We start from the raw sequence: 21,250 nt of genomic DNA, 5'->3' as shown, positions 1-21,250 counted from the left end.
TACCACATATCCTCAAAAATGAAAACTAATGATGTCACCAGAGCTAACAGCTGTTGGTTTTCAAATGAACAAAGACTTAAAACCCAGAAAGTCGGTTTTCTAACATCTGCAAGTTATTGTTATGATTTGGTACAGTACTTATTTGAAAATCTAGAAAACTACAACCAGAATATCAGGTTTTCAGTGAAGCAGCTTTATTTTAGTAACAACGTTGCAAAGAGAAGCATTAGCCAGCTCTGTTTTGTTTTGAACCTCATGCAGTTTGGTGCTAGCTGCTCATCCACTATGAATACCAGCAGCTTCACAAGGATCTGCAGCTTTCATAGAATCATAGAGTCATAGGTCAGCCTGGATTGAAAAGGACCATAAAGATCATCAGTTCCAACCCCCTGCTGAGTGCAGGTCGCCAACCAGCAGCCCAGGCTGCCCAGAGCCATATCCAGCCTGGCCTGGAATGCCTGCAGGGATGGGGCATCCACAGCCTCCTTGGGCAGCCTGTGCCAGTGCCTCACCACCCTCTGGGTGAAAAACTTCCTCCTAATATCCAACTTAAACCTCCCTGTCTCAGTTTAAAACCATTCCCCCTTGTCCTATCACTGTCCACCCTCATAAACAGCCGTTTCCTCTCCTGTTTCTATGCTCTCTTCAATATTTGAACGCCACAATGAGGAGCAAAGAGTTTGGCTCCCAGTGACAGGTGACTGCTGCCTTTCATCCAGCCAGCACGTGCTGAGTGGCTCTGTTAGCTTTACATTTGGGCAGTATGGCTGTGGCTGAGGTGTTGGCTCTGAGATATGAAATTTCATCGTTTTCTGTTGGCTTAGGTGGACATGGAATCATAGAATCACCAAGGTTAGAAAAGACCCACAGGATCACCCAGTCCAGCCATCCACCCATCACCAATACTTCTCTCTGATGTCCCTCAACACAAAATCCAGACATTCCTTGAACACCTCCAGGGTCGGTGACTCCCCCACTTCCCTGGGCAGCCCATTCCAGTGCCTGCCCACTCTTTCAGAAAAGCAGTATTTCCTAATGTCCAGCCTAAATCTCCCCTGGCGCAGCGTGAAGCCATTCCCTCCAGTCCTATCACCAGTTACACGAGAGACATCTCACAACGCTGTGATAACGATGTTTGGCAAAGGGCTGGAGTGGCACAGAGCAGAAATGAAACTGAAACACCAAGCTGATGTGCAGACTCCCAGGATTCAAATCAGGGTGCCCTGGAGACATTCTGCTTTTCTATCCTCTCACTTTCCCAACACTGGGATAATTCTGTTTAACTCTCTGTTCAAGGATTGGTCTGTTCTTCCCTTTAATATTTTTTTTTCCAAATTGGGGATTTTTGGCAACATGATTTAGAGGGTGAGATAGGAATAACAGTTGGTTTCCGGTAGCCCAGGCATCAGTCAGTCCTGTTTGAACAGCAGCCAGCAGAAACATGCAGAACTCAGCATAGCTGTGCAATGTTTCCTGGGCTGTAGAAGTATCTACCCAACTTCATGGTGCAGGTGCCACATGAAAGGCCTCTGCTGTAGTTTGAGCTTCACACGTACTGGATGCCAAGCTTAGAAAGCTCTGTAAAAGCCTCCACACATCTTTACGTAAGTAACGTTTCTTTATTCCAATCTCCTCCTTTCTACTGTACTGCAAACCGTATTCTTTAATCCCTCCCTTTGCCTTTCTCAAGCACACACACATTGCATTAGTTATGGAAAGATACTATGACAGAAACCTTCCCTTTTGAAGACTACCTTGCAGGCTCTCTTCCAGCCAAATCCTGAACCTGAGCTCCAGAGCTGTCTGTAAAGCCACTTGCTTTTTCCTTAGCTCGCAGTCATCTAAAGTTGGTATGGACACTGACTGTGTTTGTAAAGAAACCTACACATTTCTTAAAGACAGTTCTGGACACAGCAATGCCAGGATAGGTTTAAAAATCCAAAGGACTTCACTCTGTGCTTGGTAGGAGAAGGAACAGAACTGGGGGTGGGAGAGGCAGGCAAAATGGGACTGAGGCTGGGCAAACTTTGGAGACATCTTGTAATGTATAAAATTCTTTAAATAAAGAGAGCATTTTTAGAAAGCCTATAGAGATTTGATTTGGTCCAGACTTGTACCAAGAGACAAAACAAGCTCTCCAGCTGTGTATACACAGGTCTTCCCTGCCAAGACAAACAGAGCACTCGCTTGGCTGGGGGATGTTAAAAGTTACACTTCTCAAAGAGGCTCCTGGCTGGGAAGGCTGGGAATTTGCAGCCAGGTGAGGTGGCTATGACTGACTTACTGGTAACCAGTAGTGTGACAGTGAAGAACTTAACCCTTCCAAGGAGAAGCTGAATACCTGCTCCATTGCTGGGCACGTTAAATCCTTAAGCCCCAGACTGAGTTTCACCTTTTAAGTCAGCCATGGTATGTGACGTATTTACAAGCATCCTTGGAAGTTTCCAGTAACAAGGAGACAGGTTTGAAAGCAGCACGGATCATGCTTAGCTCTCAGTTTAGCTCTGAGTCTCATCCCTAAGGAAGAAGAACCATACATACAATTAATAAATACAGAACCTGGAACCTACTGACTTTGTATGTAGGAAGTCCAAGTTTCAGCCCAAGGCTCCATGTTGATGCTCTCCTAGCGTGGCTCTATACGTGGTTGAGTACTCTAGAAATACTTAAGATTCCTACCATGTCTCCACAGGGAGAAAGCTTCAATTAATACCAGTTACTGTCTAATGAGACATTGTTCGCCTTTCTCCTTTCCACTTGGGGTATCTACTCTCTAGGGAGAGCTGTTGGTAGTTACTGAATTGTTGGTAGTTACTGAGCTGTTGGTAGTTACTGAACAGCTCTCTGCTTTATTTATTGCCTAAGTAACTCTAATATCCTTAAATATACTTCCAGAGTACAAAATGGGAGGTTGTCCTGGCTAAAGACTACAAAGAAAATATCAGGTAGTTAAAGCAGTCTTTAATTGCCTTCAGAAATGGTAACCTATTATTTACAGTGATTTCCCTCAGTTCTGAGCTGTCTACTTACAGAAGTGGCCTGCAGCCTGCAGAAGACAGGATGTGCTGTAAACTGCATCTTTCCATCTCTTCTAGTTCATTGTTGAAATGGGCAGTTGGTTTGATTCACAGCTGGATGATGTGGAGATGTTACATTCTGAACCAGGTCTGCTGTTCTATCCTGGCTCAGGACACAGCTTATGCTTGGTGAGGCAGTTCATTACATATCCATCCCCTGTGTTTCTCAATAAAATAGCAGCCATTTGGCTGCAGCATGGGAATTGTGAGGAGTCACCAAAGGGTTCCAGCAGAGCTGGTAAGTCACCCACTGTCACTGATAAGAGAACAATTGAGGGGACCATGTGGTGAGATAAAGCCAGCTGAGCATTTGCTCCTGTCCATGTTTCCAGATAAGCTGCCTCCAGGCTGGAACCACAGTGTTAAATAAACCATAAGGTGCCTCAGATTGGAAAGCCATGTTAAGAGATGGGTCTGTCAGGAAGGATAGACTCAGACCAGTGCATATTACCGTGAATGGCTTCTGGACCAGGAGCTGGTTTGTCTCCAGCCAGCATCAGCACTCTGTGTATTTGACTATGCTTTTGCAGGTGGAGATGTTGCCTCAACCTAAGAAAAAAACCAAAACCACTCCTGAAAGGAGTGAAGCTTGAAATAAAAACCATTAAAAATCCATTATCAAAATTCACTGTTATCCATGGGTTAAAGTATAGCAGAAACAGCCCACATGATGCCTAACGTAGCAGTGCCACTCACTGCTGTCTGCTTGGCGTGGCGTGCTGTTGAGGTGTTGGAAGGCCTGCTCTGTCTGCCCTCTGCCTATCAGCATCCTGACCAAAGAGCTCTGCAGGAGAACCCCTGCACTCAGCACAGCCATAGCCCAGAATGCCAAGGATTCCCTTTACCCAGGAGAAATCTCTCAGTGCTTCACAGAAGCTGAAGCACCAGTCTTTCTCAGGGGCATTTCTTGTCAAGGACACCTGAATGAAATGGTGTAATTACTTCAGGAATAACTTTTGGTCAAACACAGTTGATAGCCTGAGGGCTGTACCCTCACCAGCTGTGCACATACAGAAGTGACTGTTTGGCAGCAGCTCAGAGGGAATGCTCATCAGATGAGAAACCTTTCTTTTAGAATGTTACAGTCCGTGAAAGCAGAGACCTGAGTCCTTCTGCTCAGTCAAGGTGAAGGAACTGAAAGCTGCTGCAAAACCAGTACAAATTGGAAAAAAGATATCGTTAAGAATATTCTTAATGAGGAGGTTAGTTCCAGCTGGTTGTATTCCACAGGAATGAGTCCAGCCCCCCTGTGCTAAATCTCCTCTCTTTAGACTCCTATGGGGTTGATACTTCCAATTGAGCACAACAGCTCACAAAACTGATTGGTGGTGGAGTGATAGCAGTGCTGGAGGGCAAGATTCACTGAGCAAACGCAGATGTTTCCTTTAGGTGATCAGTTCTGCCTCAGATGTTAGCACTATGAATTTCTCAACATTTATCCAAGCAAACCCCATCCCTGGGAATCCCATCTCATGGGAATCCCATCTTCATCTTCAGATGAAGAGGGAATATGCAGTAAGATTGCAGGCAGAGTCCCTGGTTGTCATACAGTGGCTTATCTGATGCTGGATTTAAACCTTTAAATCCTGTAGAGCTCTGCCTGCTGCAGTGTACAGCATTGTACCCTTATCTCAGATTGTTGTTTGTACAGAAGGCAGTGCCATATAATGATACTGAACACACAGCTCCGTTTGTCCAGCTAACATCTGTGCCAAAGCATTTGGATTCTCAGAAAGGATCATTAACATTGGACAGATGCAGCTCTGTTGTTTGTAGCACCAACACTGGAATGGCCATTAGCTGTTCCAGTGCACTGTGAGGGTCTAACTCCATAAAAGAGTTGGGTGTCAGTTTAGACAGGCATGCATCAAATGCGTACCCATCTGTGTTGGTGAACAGAATGCATGCAAAATGCATAGGTCTATCAGATTACAGACTTTTGGGGGGCTTTTGATTTGCTTTTATTTTGTGCTATAAACCATAAAATGAGATAATTTAAGTCTTATACTGTTAAGAAACTGAATTTCTCAACACCAAGCAGCAGCTTCTGCTGCTGTACAGACAACAGGTTGCATGTTCAACAGCTCAAAACAGCTCAGCAGTAAGAGACTGCTCTGTAATGGGAGCAAGTCAACTACCTTCACACTTCATTCAGGAAATGCTCCACTTCAGAAGTAAACACAGTAATAGCAAAGTACTCAAGGAATCTTAGCATCATTTCCTCCCTCTGCTTGACATGTTGGGTGACATGAACTCACATTAAATTGATTTAGGAGGGAAAGACTTAGTGTAGAAGAAAATGAATCGGTGAGGAGAGAGACTAGTTCTATGTAATGATTTCCTTTAGAGTTTTCTTTGTAAAGAAAAGGAAACATTTTGATGTTATTTATTTGATTTTACCCTCTTTCAAGAATGAAAAGAAATTGTTGGAAAAAATGCTATTTATCTTGAGTGAAGGATTGGAAGCTTCTCCTGTGTTAGAAGGATGAGGTTTAATTTGTGGGATTCTTTCCCATCCAAATGGTGAAGTCATCACCGTAGATGCCATTTGCTACCTCTCATTAAAGCATTCTGGAGCCTTGCATATCTGTTCCCAGGTGCCATGTCCCAGATGGAGGGGAGTCACAGGAAGCCTGCAGTTTGGGATGTGTCAGAGATGCCAGGCAAAGTGTGCATTGGTGCAGATGAGAATTTCTCTGCCCAGAATGTTCCATGCTCTGTCTCAAGAGGCTTTGTGTTTTGCCTCCTGAAGATGAGGCTGTACATGTTGTGTATGGCTGTTGTGTCCTTGGACAATTGAGAGCTTTTGGAGAGGGTCCAGAGGAGGGCCACGAAGATGATCAGGGGACTGGAGCACCTTCACTACAAAGACAGGCTGAGGGAGCTGGGCTTGTTCAGCCTGGAGAAAAGAAGGCTGAGGGGTGAGTTCATTGCAGCCTGCAGTACCTAAAGGGAGCCTGCAAACAGGAGGGGAATCAACTCTTTGGAAGGATAGATAACTTCAGAACAAGGGGAAATGGTTTGAAGTTGAAGGAGGGGAGACTGAGGTGGATGTCAAGGGGAAGTTCTTTCCTATGAGATTGGTGAGGTGCTGGAACAGCTGCCCAGAGAGGCTGTGATGCCCCGTCCATCCCTGGAGGTGTTCAAGGCCAGGCTGGATGTGGCCCTGGGCAGCCTGGGCTGGTATTAAATGTGGAGGTTGGTGACCCTGCCTGTGACAGGGGGGTTGGAGGTTCATATCCTTGAGGTCCCTTCCAACCGTGGCCATTCTGTGATTCTGTGACAGTGTTTGTCTAATGGATGCTCGGCTGAGAGATGTAGAACACAGTATTGCTCCTATCCTGCTAGTTAACTTTGTCCAAAACCATGAAGACCCAGAAATTGATCATGTCCATCTATAAGGATAATAGCAAACTCAGAACTGGCACACACTGTCTGAGTTCTGGCTCATCATTAGCCAACATATGAAAACCAATCCATAGTCCTGCACACAATATTGCAGTGCTAAAAAGAAAAAGGATTTGAGCCACAGGAAGCCCTCAACATCAGTATCCATTGAAAACATAGCAAGTAACTCCTGTTCTTTCAGTCCTCATTGCAGAACTGCTCTCTTTCGAAACCAAATCCAGCACTGGGTTTGGATGAAGTGAAAACACTTCTGAACAGCACCTTCTCACCATGTCTTACAACAATACATTGTCATTTACAAGGGACTCTTATTTCTCCTTTTCTTCTTTTTTTTACGAACACAAGAAGTCAACCATTGAGCGCAGAGATAAAAAGGAGAGCAGGACAGGAGTGTTAAAAGATTGCCACGCTTGTACAGGTTGAATCCATATAAAGGGTGTATCTGATGTGTGTCGGCCTTGATCGCTTGGCCTGGTCATGGCCAGCCTCTGCAACAGGCCTTGAGGTGAAGCCACAGCTACTCATGGAAGGAAGAGCCACACCATCTGCTAGTAAACAAGACATAGCACGTAGGGAAAAGGGCACCACTCAGTGCATTTTGCTCCTGACAGTGGCCTGCTTTCTTCTTGCATGTCCATTGTTTTCCATATGTCGAGGTAAAGCTTTTTATATTTAACACGTGCATAACATGAGGATCTCCGAAATCTCGGGGGATTTCTGATCTGTACAACATGTCTGCGTCTGTAGATTCTTCAAAGCTTCCAGAGGACTTTGATGTCTTTGTTTGTTTGTTTTGATTCTGCAAACAGTGGGTTCCTCACAACTGAGACCACTCTAGTCCTGGAAGAAACCTCCATTAACAAGCAGTAAGACTAATTGCAGGTCATGAGATGAGCACGTTTTGTGTGTGCTTCATCAATTTCTCAAAGATCTTTTCTGCATAGGACAGCAGTTCCTCTCATCCTTCTAATTTCTACGCATATTGTTTGTGACATTTAATGTCAATTAATCTAACTGCCACTTTTATCTATTGTCCAGATAGAAGAGTTTCTGGAGGAGTTTGTGGATTTCTCTTACTGCCAGTGCTTGATAGCAAGCAACACAAAAACTGGTAGAGTCAGTCTTGTCTAAGGGAAGGAAGAATCCAAAATGATGTCATACATTCCCTCCAGCCGTAGCTTTTCTAGTGACAAGACACCCCATGCTGTATATAACCAGAATATGTGCTCTGTCTTGTAACGCACAGATTATGTTCATGGATCTGTCACTTTGGATGGCACATTAAACCACACAGGTTATCAGATGGTGGGGATATTGCAGAATACTCCACAATTCTTGCATGTAAGGCTTCTCCAACCATAAGAAGAGTTATTGAGTGAATTATTCCCAGCTTTTCAGCTTTCTCATCAGAACATTTGCTTCTTTTTTTCTTCAACATTTCCAGCTTAATGTGGAGTCTTATGAGAAAAGCAGCAGCTACACAGGGTGTGTCTGATCCCCTTAGCATCAGTGTGAAAGTCCTAACAGGAAGCAGCCAGCAATAAACACGTTCCTTTTGCTCACTCCTTTCTAACTTAGGTCATAATCCTTCCAAAATTCTGCTTTTAGTAGAATAGCCAGGAGCCAGTGTTCATATTGCATACCTTCAGCTGGAAACTGCCCCAGAGATCAGGCATGCCAGAACGTACATCATGCTAACAAAGGGGACCACAGAAACTTCGTGGACATTTAGTGATCCCCTAGATAACATAGAAGGACTTTTAATGAGGTTTGTTCAGCTGAGACGATGCAGCACTTTGAGGGGATAAGCAAGGACGTGAACTCAGCACAGTGGAGATGGTGAAAGATTGATGAAGGACAGGGAGAGGTTTCCTTCCTGTTGTGCTGTTCTTGTGTCTCTGCGTTGGAATGGATTTTAGTAGGACTGATGGAACAGTCTGCTTTGATCCCGTGATTGGAAGAGGTGGGAGAAATATCATTTCATTTATACTGCAGGGCAGTCTTCGCTTTTGTTTTAGGCACACATCTGTGCCTTTGCCTTGCTGGTATCTCTTGTTGGTTCAGAAAAACAGTGAGCATGGATGGAGTAGTGCTCAGTAAGCTGCGCTCATACAACACTGAATTGAAATTCACTTCGTGTGATTCTCCACCGGAATCCCGTGAGCTGAAAGGCTCTTCCAGGGTTTCAAAAACTCTTAAACTTTTCTTGGGTTACAGCTCTCTGGGATAGGGAAAAAAAAACAAAAACAAAACGATGGGAAACAGTGGCTACTGTGGCTCATTTCTGTCATCAAAGCTGTCTGAATGATTTGAGTCACTGAGATGTGAGTCTACCTGCACATAACGAGTGGCTCTTCCACTTAATTCCAGATGACATTTGAAATTACTTCAAGCAAAAAATCAGATCGATAAATGCTACTGACAGTGTTAAGATTTATTCCTTTTTCCCAATAAAAAATAATATTTTTTTATTAAAAAGCTTCCATTAGAAAGACTGGTAATCTGGATGATGAGACATAAAACAGAACTCAAAGCTGAGAGATGTGATTGTGTTCCTTCTATTCAGCTTGCCTCCAGAGGTGAGGGATGGACTCCAGTTTTGCCATATTAAACATTTCTCTACATTAAGCACCTAAATTAAGTGCTTTATTAAGCAAATGTAGTCCAGACAGCAAAGATTGTGCCAACTTCTACTTCTCTAAGTTGTAGCATGCTTTATGCAAAACGATCCGATAGAGACATCACCATGCGTGGAGTTTGGCTCTGGACACAGCTGCAGCTTATTATTTTCCCCTTATCAAAGGCTTCTTTGATAAGCCTAACTATAGTCCTGAGAAACCACATTTCCCTCTGGTCTTTGCAGAAAGTTGTGCCATGGTTGGCTGATAGCCCTGGTGGGATGTAGACACATCCCAATTTGCTGCATGGCCATTAGGGCATTAGGGTACAGTTCTTGGTGAGGGGATCACACACTCCTTTCCTCCCCGTGTTGGGGCAGTGTAGCTATCTAATACTGCTATTTTCCACGTGGTGGAAGGCCCACAGGTTGGGGCCTCCCATTCTGTAGCTGGCACCTCATTGCCTGCTGTAGGTTAAGCAGAAAGGAGACTTCCTATCTTCTGATCTTTTGTCACTTCAGGATGCAGTGTGTCCAGGTATCCAACAGGGTGTTCTGATGCTTCTGAACCTTCCGATCAGTGCATTTGGAAGCAGAGCACCTCTGGAACAGAAGGTGCAGAGCTTGTGCATTGCCCTGGTATCTATCTCACACAGCTAAATCCACAGGGCAGCCGCTGCTGAGTGGATCTGAACACGTGGCACATTGGAACAAAGTACCAGGCCACCAGGGCTGCAGCTCCAGTGCCCTGAGATCAATCCAAGGGTGATGGGCATCAACACTGTCATCTGCAAATCTGTGAAGATGGAAGAGGAAATGCAAAGTGGCAGGAGAGGCGTTGCTTGACTTATGTGTAGTCAAGGCCCTACAAATGGGTGCTCAGCTCACAGTAGCACAGGAGATCCAGACTTGTGCAGCCTAGCAGGGTCCACAAACCACACTTGTGTCTGAGAACTGCAGCAGTGTGTTGTCCTGCTCCTCAAGAGCATAAGAAACTAGAAGGAAATCTAGGAACCCTGCAAGAAAGCCAAACCCTTCCTGTGTGGGGCAGGATATGAATGAAGGGTGGACAAACTGAACTGGGCTCAGGTTCTCTCATCACTATTTCACCCCCAGCACTAACCTTTGTCTCCTTTCCTGAGAGGAGATGTACTGAAAGTCCACTCAACAAAGTGCCTTTTTAATGCAAAATGAATGGATGAAGCAACTACTTCTTCATGGGGAGACCAGAAAAAAAAATGTTTTGGGATTAAAAAAAATAAAAAATAAAAAGAGGACTTAAAATTTTTCTGAGCTTAATTTTGAGTAATCTTATCCCAAGAATCAATGAATTGAACTCCAACCCAAGGACACAAGGAGTGGACAGGGTCAATTCCACACACTTTTCTACAATTTGAGCAGTTTGCAGAGCAGTAAATTGGCTTTTTATTGGGTAAGCCAGATGCGTTTGCCTTTGAAAGTCCACAATCATTGAAGAGGTAAGACTCAGAGCATATGATTTTGTCCTGCTGGAAACAAGATGGTGTACAATTAACAGGTCAGGGTGTATCTGATCACCTTATTCTGATACCTCTCACGATCAGTGACTTACACAAGGCATTAGAAAGCAGTGCCAGTGCTGTTACATCTTCAGTGCTTCATCAGGACAATGGATGATTTTGTGGTCGTGGCCTTTGAGCTGCCTTCCATGTTTCCTACTGAGCTTCTTCCATTCCGTGAGCAGTCACTGTGGCTGGCAGTGTGTTTCTAGCCTAGGAGATGCTACTGGTTGATCTCTTACTGAGCTGAGCTCTGAGCACACATTTGCTTCCAATCTAAAAGTTAAGGTTGCCCTTTTTGCATGTTTTTTTAATCTGCCTAATAAATAGATCCTTTCTCCATTGAATGCAGAGAAAAGCCATTGCCTGTTACAATGTACTGCGATAAGGAGATACTAAGGAGTGTGCAATGTTTTCACTTCCACTGACTGAGTTTAGAAAGATAATGTCATTTGTTTCTGCTTGGTCATTCCTGAGACTTCTTTCTTCTATTTCAAGATATTTCTGTTGTGGATAAGCTTCTTCCAATGATCACCTTTCCCCCCCCCTTAGCATAAGCCACTGTATTGCTGCTTTTCACATACAGAAACGTTGCTGAAGGAGCAGCAAGCAGTTGGCTGCAGCTCACACAGTGGTAATGTTGAGACAAGAACTCTTAAACCAGACAGACTATTACAAGTCCTCACTCTGTTGTGTCCTTCTCAGTCTTTGTTCCAAGCTCACTGTACAGCAGGAAAATAGAATCATAGAATCACTTATAGGTAAATTTACAACATGGAGAAGAGTCCCAACCTACTTCACCCAGAGGGTGGTGAGGCACTGGGACAGGCTGCCCAAGGAGGCTGTGGATGCCTCATCCCTGCAGGCATTCAAGGCCAGGCTGGATGTGGCTCTGGGCAGCCTGGGCTGCTGGTTGGTGACCTGCACACAGCAGGGGGTTGGAACTGATGAGCATTGTGCTCCTTTGCAACCCAGGCCATTCCATGATTCTGTGATTCTTTGAAAGCCCTGTGCCACCCCCCTGGGATCTCCATGTCTTCATCAGCTGACCCACCAGGATTTCAGTGCTTCCCTCTCAGGATGGAGAGCACAGAGCAGCAATGCCAGCTCCAACCTACCCACACGATTCTACCGCTGCCTGGAGTGATCTGATGGAGATGGCTCCATCGGAGTGATTTCCGTAGAGCTGTTGGAGCAGGGCTGTGCATGGAGTTCTCTCTCAGGTTTCACCAGGCTGAGACTGACGGGAAACTGTAAAAATAGGACGGGAAAATGTTAAAAAGGTCTCTCCTTACTATTTCCTTTAAGAGTGTTTTTTCAGTGCATAGAATGTCTGGCCTTATAGACTGCCCTTGCCAGCTTTTTCTTTTTTTTGCACAAGTCCAAACAGTTAAACATCAGGAATGTGACTGTTTGCATGAGGTAAGGAAATGATGAGGTGGGGAAAGCATTCCATGGGAAGGAGCCCTGCAGAGACCCCCATGCTGTTCTCCCTGCATTGCCCTCTCCCTTCCCATTGTGCTGTTGGTGTTGTACACAGCCTGCGAAGCCCAGCAGAGATGCAGAGCTGCACTATGTGCAGAGACCTATAACTGGTGCTCTTCAGTGTGCATTTAGTACAGCAGGAACAATTGCACGCTGTTGGGTAGCCTTGTGCCAACAGCTTTCAGCCTGCAGTTTGGCTGGTGGCTGTTGCACGCGGGTGCTCCCAGTTTGTGATCTCTCTGTGAGCTGGGCACGAATGGGAAAGAAGTCACACAATGACAATTAAAAAACAGATGTCAGGCTTGCTATCCCCTGTCCTTGCTCCATGTTATTGGCTGCTGGAGCTTTTAGAGAGCAGCATGGAGCAATGCCAGGGGCTGAGCTTTGCTGCACTGACCTCACTGTGGTGGGCGCTGGAGCTCCCTGTGGATCGCTCACAAGCAGCATTTGTCCTCGCTGCTTGAAGGAGAAACCTTCAGCAAAGCATTGTTTGTTAGGAGTAGGAATTTGGTTTTTCTCACAGAAGATCTCTTCTTCCTTGCTGTTCTGTTTGCTTATTTTGTGAAGAGGGAGTTCACTCAGCCCACAGCCCATCTCACAGGGATGCCAGACAAATGGTGCTGAAGAAGGGACGGTCTGGAAGGCAGAGACACAGCACTTCAATTGGCTCACATTCCTTCTGGAAGCAGCAGAGGGGTCAGGCGTGTTTGGCTTTCCAGGATTATGGTTCTAAATAGCAAAGAAAGCAGTATGATTGTTGGTGCTCTTGAATCTTTACCCAGGAATCTGAATTCCCACGGTGAGCAGTGATGCACTCAGTGCTACAGCACGGGGCTGATGGATGTCACAGGAGTGGGAGAGCTCTCCTACTTGGGAAAACTGTCACACAGAGTAGTTCAGTATCTGAAACTACCTTTTTTTTCCCCAGAGGGACAATAAGGACAAATTAGATGGCAGCATGAAGTTAATTTAGAATTTCAATTAAATGCAAAGCAGTAATTTAGATTCTGAAATTAATTTGTAAATATTTCGGGTCCAATTCAGATGCTATAAAAAGCAATGTAAAGCGGCTTGTGGAGTTATAATTAACATCTGATAAAATGTCCTTGTTTACTGCGTTTGGTTTGAGGTCTCCTTCAGAGAACTCAAACTGAGTTGCTCAGATTAATATTCTCCTACAAAGTAATGGCATTCCATTGAGCTCTGTGTCCCAGAGAGGAATTCCCTACAAAAGGTTTCCATTGTCTTCATTTGGTGTTGGGAAAACTTAGCAATAAAGAAGGTGCCTTCCAACTGTTCTACATAAAAGTTTGATAGTCTCGGAGTGGTAGTTTTAAATAGTCTGAAATGGATTATTCTTTTTAATGAGACCAAGCTGTATTTCTGGCAGAAATTATCACCACGGTTGGCAAAGAATCATGTGCATTTCTTTATTACTGCCTGTAGGAGGTGAGATATGTTCTGGGAAAGTGGCTGAACTGTTGCAGGCAGAGCCAGGGCAGCACCCCTGAGCAGGGCAGCCCTGGTGCTGCAGTGTGCTCAGCCAGGGACACTGGAGACCTCTTGTTCCACTGTAGTGTCAGACTGTCCCACACATTCCAGCAGTAGCCCATACAGTGTATTTGGGGAAAGAGATGTCAGCAGCAGCAGCAAGTTATTCCTCTGCTTGTATCGTAGGCGCATAACGAGGAAGGTGATGATTCTATGATTCTAAGGTAAAAAATATCTGGAGGGACATTTGCAGGAAGCTGTTTGCAGGTGGAACAGAGTGGTGCAATGCAAACATGCATACAGCAGCATGGACTCCTCGTATGAACTCCCCAGGGGCTTGTAGTCACTGTTCATTAGCCATAGGTATTCCTGGTGATCCCCATGACAGCCCCTAAATAGGGAAATTCAGATGAAGTCAGTTCTTCAGAGCACATCTGAGCCCTGTGTTGGCTGCAGCATTTGGGAGATGGGAATTACTGCAGTTTCAAGCTGACTGCAGCACCTGCAGAAGTCATAGAATCATAGAGTCATAGAATGGCCTGGGTTGCAAAGGAGCACAATGCTCATCCAGTTCCAACCCCCTGCTGTGTGCAGGTCGCCAACCAGCAGCCCCGGCTGCCCAGAGCCACATCCAGCCTGGCCTTGAATGCCTGCAGGGATGGGGCATCCACAGCCTCCTTGGGCAGCCTGTTCCAGTGCCTCACTGCCCTGTGTGAAAAACTTCCTCCTAATATCCAAGCTGAACCTCCCCTGTCTCAGTGTGAAACCATTCCCCCTTGTCCTATCACTATGCACCCATGTAAACAGCCATTCCCCATACATTCCATAGTTTAGGTTTGCTGGTGCTTGAAGCCATACTGTCAGAGTGGGGCTGGGGGGAGGAGAGCATTGAAAACAAAGAGCGAGGCATACAATTTCTTACAGCTAACACAAACACTTTGATGCTGCAGCTCCGAATCCTTGGTGCATTCTGCAGTTGCAGCATTCTCTCTCCTTGTGGGCTGCTCGAGCTGAGGATATGAACAGTAACCTAATCTGACTCACAGAGATAAGCAGCCCACGGAGCAACACACTGAGCACGGTCTGCTTTGAAGTTAGTAGCGCGAGAAGGAGAAGTGAGAGCCATGCACTGATGAAGCTGATGATTGATAGATGCTAGGAGGAAACCTGATGTCTGTCCTATAATGAGTATTTGCTGTTTGCTATTTTTTGGAGGAGATAAGCCAGGCAGTGAGCTAGCGTGTTGCTTTTTTCATCTAGAATTGATTGGTGAAGAACTGGATGTGCATGGCCCTGCTGTGTTGAAAGTCTCTCCCGTAGAGTTGGAAAGACTCCATGTGACTGAAGCTTTTCTTCCTAAAATAAGGCCTGATCCTATATTTTCTGCAGTCCCTTTAATGAGAGATTTACCTGCAAGTGGAAAAACAGGGATTCACCCTTGTTCTACCAGTGGATGCTGTTGCTGTAAGGCTGGAAGATGGGATCCTGTATGTACACTGGAGCAGGGCTTCAGATGCCTCTTAAGCACATGTATCTCCGTAAAGACAAACTTGATTGGTGCCTCATTCAATGTTTAGTAAACCCATTAAAATTAGCAACAGATGGCAGCTGGAATGCAGGCAGACCTTCTGCACTCAAGGCTGCAATTTCCTTAGCTGCATTCCCTCCAAGGAAGTGATCTACATATGCAGTTCTATTTTTTTGCCAATTATCTGTTTAAAACTGAGCGTTCCCCTTACCACTGCTCTTTCATCATCAGTCTGAAGGAATTCCTGCTGCAGTGCACCCAGCCTGCAGCAGCAGGATGGCAGACAGGTGCAGGTTTACCCCATGGCAGTGCTGTTCTCAGCTGTGATCTGACTTGCTAAGTCAGTTGGAGCCCTTTGCAGATGCACACCACAATGACAGCAGACATTTCCATTTAAAGATGAGTTGTTATAGGTTATAGAAGAAAGGCAGTGAGTGAGAAATCAGCTCAAAATATGTTGATCTGTTTTCTAGGAATAAGTCAGAACCAACTAAAGCATTAAACTTGGCACAGCAGGCAACGTTAACGAGAACCATGTGGGCTGGTATTGTTAAAATTTGGGTCAAAGGCCAAACGATGACTAGTTGGTAATTCACTGCAAAGAGAGTACATAGTTCTGTTCTCGTCTAAACAGAGGTGTTTACACACACCTGTCATTGCTTTAACGAAAGTAACTTCAAAAGCATTGCCCTTTTATTCTCAGATACCTCCTGTTGTTTACATCTCAGTGACATCCACTTTCCAAACTGCTGTGGACAATGTTATCAGCATTAATTTTTGAGTACTGTCATGCTTTCAGCTGCTCGAAAAACAGAAATGAGAGAGAACCGTAAGATGTGATTAAGGAATTCCTGTGGTCACTGGTTCTGTCCCAGAGATAGAGGAGGATTTGTTGTATGTTTCCCATGTAGTTTATGCATACCTGGTGCCAGGTGGAACTGAAACACGGATGGACCCCCCAGACCTCACTGAGTACATGCAGCAGGAGTGAGGAGGGCTCATCAGCACACGCACTCTCATTCTAAGGCCTGCAGTAATTACCAGCATTTCTAGATGACCTTTCACAGCCCAGCCTCTCTGTGGTTTCATGCAAGTGCAGATCTGGCAATGTGATTGTCCTGCAAAGATGTCCAGAGGGGGAAAGTTTCCTGTCTCAAACCATCTACCTGATCTTTGCACATGCTTACTGGGATTTAGAAAGAAGGCAGCTGATCACAAAGGTCACAACCTGAAAACTTGCAGGCCGAGAAGTGGAGCACGGACAACAAGCGTTGCTGCGTTCAACACTGATGCTGTACAAACCCATTTCCAGAAACAGAGCTATAAGTCAATTGCTGTGTGTACCACTGCTGCTTGTGGCTCTTAGAACCACTTTCCACGTAACATTGTTTTGCTTCACATTTCAAATCCAAATGTTTCACTGCAAAGACATCTGTGGGCTAATCTGGCCACTGATGCTGGGATTTGAATTTTGAGTCAATTAGTCCAACAGCAAAATTCCCCAAGCAATTCCTCAGGCGGAGATTTGTAGCCTGTTATCTGATAGAGAACAGCGTGTTTAACCAACATCTAACTTCCTTCATGGCGAATGTGGAATTTTCTGGTCTGACAGTAATATGGTTAAATGTCCTTTTTCCAGCCACTGATCAAGCATTTACATGCATTCATTTATTCCCAGTAGAAGGAAGGAAGTAGAAGGAAGAAGCTTAAGAACTTTGTTTTCTGATGAATGCCTGCTGCGCTAACAGCCCCAACCAAGGGTCATGAGAGCCCAGAGAGTGCCCATGGTGCAAACAAGCCCTTCAAAGTCCTTTTGTTTTTAAGGGCTGGGAGTAACTTCATTGGGGATGGAAAATGAGCTGATTGCTTTTGCAGCATCTGGTTTTAAAGCTCTAGTTAAAATTGCCAAGGGACCTTTAAGAGTTAAACAGAAGAAATGAGTCACTATAACGTGTTACGGAAGGAGGCTGCCTTTACAGAGACTGTCCGAGAGCACAGAAATCCTTTTATGAGCACCATTTACATCAGACAGCATGGAGAAAGTTTGAGGAATTCTCTCTCAGAAGGTTTTCGGGTGAATCTAGGGCTGGTACTCTGCAAGCCAAGCAGCAGCAAGCTGACAGCAAAACATCTCCATCTCCAAATTGTCGCCAACAAAAATTTGAGAGAAAATTCTTAGCAGAGCTGTGTTGCATATTTGTTGAGACAACTTTGTCTCTCAATTCTATTTCACCGTTGACCCAAGGCAGACGGTACTACGTGTATTCATCTTGGTGCTATAGGAAGCCTAAATTGTTTATTGCTTTAATAGAACAGCCAGCTGAACTGATGGTCCGAGCTTATCACAGTGCTGTCATTCATTCTCAGCAGACAGCTGTGAATCCTGCTTCTAAAGCATATGGCCCTGAGCCCCATTTGCCTTTCACTGCAGGGTGCATGGGAGCTAAGACAAGTCCAGCTTTTGTGTAATGTGAGTTGGTTGGTGGATCTCCCTCTGTGCTGAGATAGGTATTGAAGATGCTGGAGGGAATGGTGACTTAAAGTCCACTGTTCTAAATGAGGAGCACCTTCACTTATGTACTTAGATATACATAATCCTTGGGTGCCCAAAACTGAGAGGATTATGAGCATAGTGCCTTCATCTCTCTCCTTTGGTGATATGTGATTGTACTGACTGACTGCCTGAGTGCTCGTTTATATTGCAGGATCACAGTAAGGGACCCAGTATCTTGAAACAAGACTGTTTTTATAAATTTTCTTGACCTGGAGGTATGAGATTTGCATTTATTGAGTATAGCAATGGGACACTGGAGATGAAAGGATGTCCTTGAGTACTGAAATGATATACTTACTTTGCCTGTATGCATGTTTCTGTTACTTAGATTGCCAAGCCTTAAGGCTGTCCAAGAAATGCCATCTCCATAAGTGTCTTTGTCCCTAGAGGCCTTAAAGCCCATTCAGTTCGTCCCCTTGCCAGAGGCAGGACACCTTCCACATCTCCAGGTTGCTCAGAGCTCCATCCATTCTGGCCCTCCACACTTCCATGGATCAGACATCCACAACTTCTCTGGGCAACTCTTTCAGCACCTGACCAGCTTCATAGTTAAGAGTTTCTTCCAAATATCTAATCTCCATCTGCTCTTTTTTAGTTTAAAGCACTGCCATTACCTTCTCTCCAGTTAATCTAATTTATATGAAGCTTGACTGTTTCACTGTTGCCAGCAGTCCACAGTGCAGTTGAGTTTGCAGCCCTGAAATCTCCTCTTTGCCTGATGTTTGCATTTTAAATTGGTTTTGGGCCAGTGCTTGCGGAACACTGACTGAAGACATGGGATCACTGTAGCTCTTGGGATGAGCCTGGGGAAACCCGGAAGAGCTGACTTGGAGAACCTCCCAGTGGTCTCATGAAAGGTGGACGAAAGGCAACCACTATCCAGTGCTAGCTTCTAGTTTAGTTTTAAATCTTTATTCTTCCTATGGCTACTTAATATTTAATATTTTTGCAGAACTTGCCCATGGAAGTGTTCAAGAAATATTTAGGTGTTGTACTAAAGGACATGGTTTAGTGGGGAAATGCTGATGGTAGGTGATGGAACACAGGCCATATGAGGAGAGGCTGAAGGAGCTGGGAATGTTCAGCCTGGAGAAGAGGAGCTCAGGGGAGACCTCATTGCTCTCTATAACTTCCTGAAGGGAGGCTGTAGGGAGCTGGGGGTCGGCCTCTGCTCTCGTGTCATTAGTGATAGGAGCAGAGGGAATGGCTTCAAGCTACGGCAGGGGAGATTCAGAATGGACATGAGGAGGAATTATTTTTCAGAAAGGGCAATCAGGCACTGCAATGGATGTCCAGGGAGGTGATGGAGTGACCGACCCTGGGGGTGTTGAAGGAAAGGCTGGATGTTGTGTTGAGGGACGTGGTTCAGTGGGAGCTGTTGGTAAAAGGTGAACGGATGGACTGGATGAGCTTTGAGGTCTTTTCCAACGTTGGTGATTCTATGATTCTGTGATTCTATGGTTAGACTGAGTCATCTTGGAGGTCTTTTCCAACCTTGGTGACTCTATGATTCTACAATTCTGTGAGTCTGCACTTGAAAAACTTTGTTGGTAGGATGAGAAATCGATCCAGTAAGACTAGACAGGCTGTTTAGACAGACAACCTTGCACTTGTATCTTGATCTAACCTGTGGCTGTTTTTATTTTCTCTCAGACTACCGTACCGGTCCCTGCTTTAGCCAGGTAAATAACCAGATGTGCCAGGGCCAACTCAGCGGGATCGTCTGTACCAAGACCATGTGTTGTGCCACCATTGGACGGGCGTGGGGTCACCCGTGTGAGATGTGCCCTGCCCAGCCTCACCCCTGCCGACGAGGTTTCATTCCCAACATTCGTACTGGAGCCTGCCAAGGTAAATGTCACGAACACATAAGAGGATTTTCTCTTATCCATCCTGATGTGTACTGAAAGCTCAAGTGAAGGTTGACTGCCAGGAGCCGTGGTACAGAGGGCATTTATTTGTGAAAATGTATGTGCTGTATCTGTCCTCATACGTCACAGAGCATCACCATGGACTTAGCTCCCCCACCTGACAACCACTTCAGTGATATTCTTCATAGGTGACAAAAACTTATGTGTATGGGAAAACTATTGCTAGAGGCCAAAGTTTGCTCCCCTTAATCAAGGAAGTGAACTGGGGAAGAGAAATGTTTGTGCCACAGGCAGCGTGTTCAGGTTTTACCAGCACTGCAAGTAGAAATACCTTCAGCTGGAAATATTTCATGAGATACGACTGCCTGCGGATTGTGTTGCCTTTGGTTATGTTTCCATAGGGAACATTTGGAATTATTTGAATAAAAGTGGATATCTCAACTTTATCATTTTATTCCATTTCCTCTGACCTAACACCTGCCCTCCTTGTTCATTTTTCCTTCGTAAGACTTGTAAAACTTTTTATATTATAATTTAATTAATGTGCATGTAGGTATTTGGTTTTCTAACATGTTGTAATAGTTGTATTCAGGCATCTGGATAGATCCCAAATAAACTTGTTAGGGATTTCCATTCAGAGACAGTTTCAATATCTGGATTTTCCTGGTCACATTCAGTTTAAAACACAAGTAAAATAAAATCTAGAATTTTTCATGTGGGTCTGATCAGATCTTCTGCACACAGAGGTATAATGGATAGCTTCAGTGAAATTTTTCTCTGCTCAACACTGTTTGCATTTTTCAGATAATCTTATCTCGTTTAAAGGTTCTGTCCATGCTCTCAGATGATCCCCTATGCTGCAAGATGCAGTAAATCAGGCTAACGTTTCACCAGGTTTAAAACTAAGTTACCAATTAAGCTTTCCATGTATCTTCATTCTGGAACATTGCTGTTGCTAATGGGGCACATAGTCAGCTCTTGTATCTGGTGCTTGGTGCTCTACAAACTTTAATGTTTGGTCTAAACAGAAGTTATATCTCCTTTGAGATCACACGAACAATTAAAATTGGCAGCCTTCACGATTGTTTGTTTTTTTCCCACTGGTGTGTTGCAGGGATCTCCATGCATAGATGCATGAATTCCTTTCTGCATCTGCAACCAATTTGAGCCTTTACCTGTTGTGACCAAAAAGCCTATTGCATCCAACACCCACATTAACCACTGTCTGTAGGATAAAACTGAAAATGCAGAGATCTTTCTGGCTGCCTATTGTAATCTGCATTATATGTCCCCAACGTCTTTGTGTGAGCTTGGCTTATTTATATGTTGTCACCGTTACTGCAGACAAAACTGGAGTATCAGTATCTGCTGCACCTGGGAGTGCTGGATCTAGCAGTAAGTGCTGAGAACTTCCTGAGGTGCTTTGGAAAGCAGTGCCCCTTCACAGCTGAGGAGCTCTTGGCTGCAGGCTGAGCATCCTGGGGCTGGGCTGATGGAACAGCTAACAGTCTGTAGGTTCCCCTCTTTGCCCAGCATCAGATGTTGCTCTCTAAAGGCTGCACGCAAACCATTTCTCACCTCGTACTCAGCCACCAACCTGGAACGAACTCAACTACTCCCATAAGGGAGCAGCCACACTGATCATAGCCTTGCCATCCATACGAAGGTTGGATGTTGGCTT

General features: G+C 44.9%; 1 protein-coding gene across 1 annotated transcript in view; it reads left to right on the top strand.

Moving 5' to 3' along the window:
• The window catches only part of FBN3 (fibrillin 3), a 126,755-nt gene that overhangs the window by 40,261 nt on the left and 65,244 nt on the right, over positions 1-21,250 (top strand). The window contains 1 exon segment of the mRNA XM_042836325.1: positions 19,352-19,549. Coding sequence (XP_042692259.1) covers positions 19,352-19,549 — 198 coding nt within the window.

The sequence above is a fragment of the Centrocercus urophasianus genome, unplaced genomic scaffold, assembly GCF_019232065.1.
Source record: "Centrocercus urophasianus isolate 14NV4802_14NV808 unplaced genomic scaffold, USGS_Curo_1.0 seq_59, whole genome shotgun sequence".
Lineage (NCBI taxonomy): Eukaryota > Metazoa > Chordata > Aves > Galliformes > Phasianidae > Centrocercus > Centrocercus urophasianus.
The sequence above is the reverse complement of the archived record's forward strand: the minus strand, read 5'-3'. Positions and strand labels throughout refer to the sequence as shown.